Raw genomic sequence first — 7,095 nt, 5'->3', positions numbered from 1 at the left:
TTTCGAGACTGAAATTCACCATTAATGTTTTAAAGACTGTCCAAACAAGCCCAGAAAATTACCAAAAGTTAACAGTGACATGAGAGGTAAAAACACATTAAAACTAATGTGAGATAAAGACAATAATTCAAAATCCATGTACCAAGTCAGTGTAGTAGTGATACAACTCCAGTACTAAGCAAACAGCTTCATCAGAGCACACTACTTAGACAAGGCAGAAGTAACATTTGAGTGCAAACAATTACATTTTATCTCACATTAACTTTCAGGGTGTAAATTTAATATGTTGAGATTATATGCTTCCACAAATTGGGAGATAGCATATCTTGCTGCAAAATAAATAAATAAATATATACATACTCTTAAAAAAAGTAGGGGAACCTGAAATATTAATGTTATACGTTTTGACCACAGACATCCTAGTAAAAAACGTTCATGTCTGTTTATCAACACACAAATGTGACCAAAACACATTCCATAGTTTGCACATGTACACGTGCGTGGGGTGTCATTCTCGATTTTGACAATTTCCAGGAAGGTCCATTAATCACTGTGGAACATTATTTCTGTCAATCTTTTTCATTCTGTTGATCATACAGTTGTTATTGTTTTGTTTTTTAGTCATTTGTATTGTTTGAATTTGCAATTTACTGATAAAAAAACGTCAACTTTCAAATATCACTTCTGACCCCAATTGTCCTTCAAGATCTTTGGTGGTAATGTTTGCCCAATTAATTCACTATTATCATATAACCATTCCCCACAGCTAATATACCTTACAATTTTGGCAATTGTAAATTCTTATTAAGAGTTCCCCTACTTTTTTTGAACAGTATATAAGCTTTTTGGGATGATGTTTACCATTCGTCACCATTCTGTGTTGGAATAGTAACTACCTATTTTACTCCACCGCACACACACACACCCATATTGTTCTCAAAGACAGTAAAAATATAAGTGAATGTTATAATCATTATAAGACTAAATAAAACTGACACGAGATCGGTTTTTGACAGTTGCTGATCAAAACAGCTATTTCATGTTCAAAACCTTATATATCTCATTAATTAGGTTACAATTAGCTGCCTGTCTCTTAGTCTATGCAAGGTTAATAATGCTTATAACTGTTTCGTACAAGAAAACATCTTATTGACAGCTGCACAACAAAAGGTCATATGTATCAATGTTATCTTCAAATAACAACAGGTTCCTTTCCTCTGAAGATGTTCTTTGTGAAAATAATTATGGGTTACAAACATACTTTTCCTCAACACTTTTACAAACGGTTTGTTTTATTGAAGTTGTGTCCTCCGAAAAACTGGATACATGAATTGTTGGTGCTGGTCTAACTGTGGCGATTTTCTCATGTTGTATCTGCTTCAAAGTCTTGCGTTACATCGTCGTTTCGCGAAATTGAGTCGTCTGCGTATCAGTCTCTCATTAAAGAAGACATTCAGCGAACTTAGCCATTATATAAAAATATTTCCTCTCTTCAACTGAGAGATGCTTGGCAACACGCTTATTTTCGAAAAAGAAATTGTTTACGCTTAGCTCACCGGTAAGCATTTTTTGCACCTCACGTAAAACCATTTTCCGACAATTGCGAAAGTTATCATTCGCCCACATCTTGTTGTCACGGAAACGGTCATACCATATGCTCCACATGAGAGATCGAATGTCATAGGTGCAAAATCTAATGGATTTCAGCTTTGCGGGGCCCACTTGACCATTGATGGGACAACTTATCCGTGCTTTTCGGGCGGCAATAACCAAATTTTGGGTAATGTTGGTTGATGTACCATAGGAATTCAAATCGTCTTTTGCAATTTCAAAAATTCTTTTTATGATGCGAAATACTTTTTTTCGACAAGTCTTTTGACCATCAGACAATTTCTCTCTATCAGCGTATTTCGTGAGTTCTTTCTCTATGTTATTAAAACCTAACCTCCACAGCAAATGACGGCCAGGGTGTTCTGGAAAAGAAGAAGAAGAGAATAACAGTAGACTAGTAGTGGGAAACTACCGGTTCTGGCGTATTTTCGCCAATTGGATTAACATGGAGGAAATGTAACCCTCCCCAATGTTCTCGAGTGGTGTCTTTAAACAAAAGAAACTTTGACTTTATTAATATATATATATTTTTTTTTATTTAGTAATATTACCGGACCGACTTTGTAACACGTGGTGGGGTTGTTTTGAATGTTTTTCTGCTGAGTTTTGTTTTTGTGTGCATGTGCGTGTGCGATAGGGCGAGAACGAGAAATCGTTCGATGATGCTCACGGCAAAACGTGAACCAGGACCCAAATCTGTACAGCATACTTACTCGAACATTGTTGGCAAACCCATTGAGGACTTGTGTTGTTCCAGCCAATGCTCCACTACTGGTATATCAAAAGCCGAGGTATGTCCTATCCTTTTTGTTCTCGAGTGCATATGAAAGATTGCTTGCTAGTAGTAGAAAAATGTAGAGGGTTTCCTCTGAAGACTATGTGTCAGAATGACCAAATGTTTGACATCCAATAGCTCTAGTGGTGTCATTAAACAAAAATGTATGACCGTTCAACAAAATAAACTATATGACCCATCACATTAATATACAAGTAATATCAAAGTGTAATAATACCGTTTTCCTTGTACGCCTTAGCTACGACGTGATGGCCTTGGAGACCATCTGATGGAATGATCTTGTCAATTTCATCACGGGATCGAGCACGAGACGGCCAGGACAACACGTGCAGAGCTGGCACCAGGTCTACATCAATGTCATTCGTGGAACGTGTACGGCAGCTTACAGGAACTGCCGCCGACCCATCGTATGATGGTAAACCTAAATGAAACAATCATTCTGAGAGTACTGCTGAAGCAATACATGTCCCTTACCGGGCCCAACAAAATTGTGTATCTCCCAAATTCAAGGGCCATAACTATGTGAAAAATGGGTAAATTGTCATGAAAGTCAAACTTGATCTGTAACGGTACATGATAAAGCTATACACAAAACTTTAGCTCAATATCTCAAGGAATTGTGAAAAAATAAACATCCGGAAAACTGTATGTGGGACAGACGGACGGACATACAGATAGAAGAAATGAGATGAAACCTATAGTCACCTACGGGGACTAATAAATAAAGTTAGTTTTTATGAAACAATTAAAGTTAGTTTCATAGTTACTTGTGATAAATAACTACAAATTAGTTCACCCCACAAGTAATCTTTTTACCAATAACTCGAGTATGTCAAAATGACAATGTGCTTGCACGCCGTAACAAATCCGACGGAATCTGAAAATCCACAAAATCTGGTAAGTTGACTGTCGACAGATAAACAAGGCCGTCAGAAACAGATGAGTTGCACAAAGACAGTAAGCTTGTAAGCAACACCCGCTTAGCATATAATAACATTACGGTCCGAATGTTCGCTTAAAATCGTTAGGACCGTAGGAATGGGGAGGGGTGAGGATGCTCGTACCACCATAGATAACTCGATTCTCCACTTCAAATATGCGTTCAACAGACCAGCAGAAGGAAGAGATACATAGAGAGCACTAGCCAAGTTCCCATGATTGGTTGTTGCTATTCATTACCAGTGTGTTTTCAATGGTATAAAACAACAAAGGTGAGTGGTGTACCATTTAAAAACACATATAGTATCCTATAAATTACAACCGGCTACAAAATCCATGCGCAGATCGTTGAACTTTCCTTGTCAAGTACAGTAAAAATTATCAAAAAGATTTGTTTCATTTAAGGTATACCCATTTTAAATTACAAAACGCGACGCAATTGAAGAGTACATTTTTATATTTTGGCACACAGACTAATAGTTCTATTTAGCTTTGTTTTGTGGGAGGACGGTTTTCATTTAAAAATATTCTAAAATCAATACCACAACAGTATCCAACTGCGAAGTCAAAATATAGCTAGGATGATTAATTATGGAAAGAAACAAATTCATATTTTGCACGCAGGTAAATGTTTGACAACATTCGAGAAAACAGTACAAAATTAAAAGAGGACACGGCATATCAATAAACATACATTCCCAGTTATTGATTCCTGTGACGATTTCCTTCAGCCTTGATGTAAAATGGTCGCGCCATTTCTTTGAACTCAGGTAACCTCTTTCGCAAAACTCTGTGAAACAGTTTTCTTCAAGGACACGGATATAACAAAATCCAGGTGGGGCGCTTTCGTATTCTGCTTTAATATATCCAGATGGTATCCTAGGGACCAATAAGCAATCAAATTCATCTGGCTCGTCAACCTAAATATTAGAGAAAAGTGTTTTTGATTATCATATATTTACATTTCGTTACACACAGACACAGACACAGACACAGACACACACACACACACACACAGAGAGAGAGAGAGAGAGAGAGAGAGAGAGAGAGAGAGAGAGAGAGAGAGAGAGAGAGAGAGAGAGAGAGAGAGAGAGAGAGAGAGAGAGAGAGTGGCCGTTAGCTAGCATTTATCTCAAAACGAGTTGTTTTAAAACGTATTTAATTTATACGAGCAAAAGCGAGTTGAATACGTTTTTAAATAAATTGTAAAACAAATGGCTTTAATGGTATTTAACAGACACAAATGTGATATTGTATTTGTTACATAACTCTTATATACTGCGCCTGGTCAGGACATGTCATAGGGTTTTACGTGCACATTCAGAGCAAGCTTGTCATGGGCACAGGTGTCGGCCTCGGCCGGCTCTTCTGTCCAGAACAGGAAAGGTGGAAGTGGGTGTGAGGGGGGACCACCTGCGCTGACGGGTGCAAGGGAGCACCAGCAGCCCGACCGAGGTCGGTAGAAGGCGGAGGGTGTTTTGGGTGCTATGGAATTTTTAATATCCTGTAGGATTTATGCCGAAAAGAAAAAGTGCGCAAATTTTGTGAAGAAAATTAGGTGCGTTTTTGAACGGTCCGGTTTTTTTTTTTTTTTTTTTTTTTTTTTTTTTTAAATTTTAGTAGCTGTTATTGGGGCCTAGTTGGTGCTGAAGTTTCTCCCTAGGTTACCCGTAGAGCCCTTATAAAGACTTGATCTGTTCAGATCGTGGCATGACAAAACCAAAGACAATTTTGACTGCGCCTGCTCTAGCAATTAACGTATGCGTGACAGAGCGGTCAGTTCCGGGTTAACGAATACGCCACAGAGAAATCAATTTGGATCCTGTTTATTTCATTGGATAGTATGTCTCTGGAAACCACGTCATTACCTAAGAGCAGCCAATCTTTCTTCTTCTTTTTTTTTCTTTTTTTTTATAAACCAATAAGACACGTGCGTTATTGCCATGCGATATCATAAATAATACATGGTGTTCCCACCAACAAGTGTGTAAAAAAAAACCCTAGTTAACATAAACAGTGGTTGCTGGATACACAAAATTATTCTGCTAACCTTATACTAAATTGCATGTCCCATGCGAAGAGTCCATATCTTGAGATTTAATGAAAATAATATTACCTAATCTCGGACTAGACAATCTACAGCCAAACAACATGTAAAATAGATAGGAAAACATTTGAACTTAAAATATCTATACTTAAGTCATTTTTTGATGATGAAATATATACGAAGTTTGCCGAGATTTTAGATTTATTGAAAAGGTATTTAGGGTAAAATACTAAAATTAGTAGTAATAATAATAATAATTTTAAAAAACACCTACATGATCTATATATATTTCTCAACACGACGTAGCACAGTCGGTCTCAGATCGATTCCCGTTGCCGGGCCCATTGGGTTATTTCTCGTTCCAGCCAGTGCACCACGATTGGTATATCAAGGACCGTGATATGTACTATCCTGTCTGTGGGACAGTACATATAAAAGATCCCTTGCTACTAACGGAAAAATGTAGCGAGTTTTCTCTCTAAGACTATATGTCAGAATTACCAAATGTTTGACATCCAATAATCGATGATTAATAAATCAATGTGCTCTAGTGGTGTCATTAAACAAAACAAACTAACTTTCTCAACACGACAATAGTAATAAATTAAAATACACACTTTAAAATCGTATTAGTTAACACGATCTTTTAGTCTGTTCTGTTTATATAAATCTTCTTTATAGCACCATTGGTATATTTTCGACCATTTTATTAGTCCTTTATGGATAATTAATACTGAGAGATAATTATAACTCATGTTTTATTATCAAGAATTAATAATTATTTAGTACTAAGGAAAACTGTGATTTTTAGAAGAAAAGAAGTATCTCTCCGAAAGATGTCAACTCTTAAATTTTAATATTTTGAACTGTTAGTGATAATTACACATATTTTCATAATCATTATAATTTATTGGAAATACCTTCGTTTGATCAAATATTGAACCAGCATTTATGGAATCCCATTTCCCACATCTGTCTGAATTGAGTCCATTTAGAACTTTCTCTTTTAGTTCCTTGTATAAGGCTTTGGCACTGTTGAGTTGTTGTTGCGACAGTACCACATCATTTTCAAAAAACTGGTTCCACATTAATTCTGTATCTATACCGAATACAGGAATTAGCATTTGCTCTACGAAACTGTCCAGTTGCTCGGACATGGTATATAGATAGTTAGCACGTTCTATAGAATATACATTGATAGGACATCGTCATGCTGTATGGAGTGTCTAGTCATATCGATACATATATCGGGCGTCGTGTCCTGAAGAAGATAAAAAAAAAAAGAAGAAGGTAGTTTGGACATAGTTACATGTTATTTGAACACATTTGAATAAAGAAAACCAAAGAATCAATACACATTTGCATGGATATGAATACTACTGTAAGCGCATGTATATATGTATATGTATAATTTATGTATGTATACGTATATGAACCAGCCTCAGTTGTGTCGTGGTTAAGCAATCAGACAAAAGGCTGGTAAGTACTAGGTTCACAACCCGGTACCTGCTCCCACCCAGAGAGAGTTATGGGTAGGTGTAAGGCCGACTTCTCTCACTAACCACTAACAACTAACCGACTGTTCTGGACAGACAGCTCAGACAGCTGAGGTATGTACCCAGGACAGCATGAAAGTAAGTTGAAATGAATGAATGAATGAATGAATGAATGAATGCGTATATGCATGTGTATATATACATTT

At 36.7% G+C, this 7,095-nt stretch overlaps 1 protein-coding gene across 1 annotated transcript; it reads right to left on the bottom strand.

Moving 5' to 3' along the window:
* Positions 1 to 2,607: 2,607 nt before the first annotated feature.
* LOC121374738 lies at positions 2,608 to 6,889 on the bottom strand. The gene is made up of 3 exons (XM_041501846.1): positions 6,314 to 6,889; positions 4,041 to 4,266; positions 2,608 to 2,828 (listed from the first exon to the last, which is right to left on the bottom strand). The coding sequence occupies exons 1-3, from the start codon at positions 6,548 to 6,550 to the stop codon at positions 2,608 to 2,610; spliced, it is 684 nt and encodes a 227-aa protein (XP_041357780.1). The 5' UTR covers positions 6,551 to 6,889.
* Positions 6,890 to 7,095: the final 206 nt, after the last annotated feature.

This window comes from Gigantopelta aegis, chromosome 6, assembly GCF_016097555.1.
Source record: "Gigantopelta aegis isolate Gae_Host chromosome 6, Gae_host_genome, whole genome shotgun sequence".
Lineage (NCBI taxonomy): Eukaryota > Metazoa > Mollusca > Gastropoda > Neomphalida > Peltospiridae > Gigantopelta > Gigantopelta aegis.
Note: the sequence above shows the minus strand (reverse complement) of the source record. Positions and strands in the feature narration are given on the sequence as shown.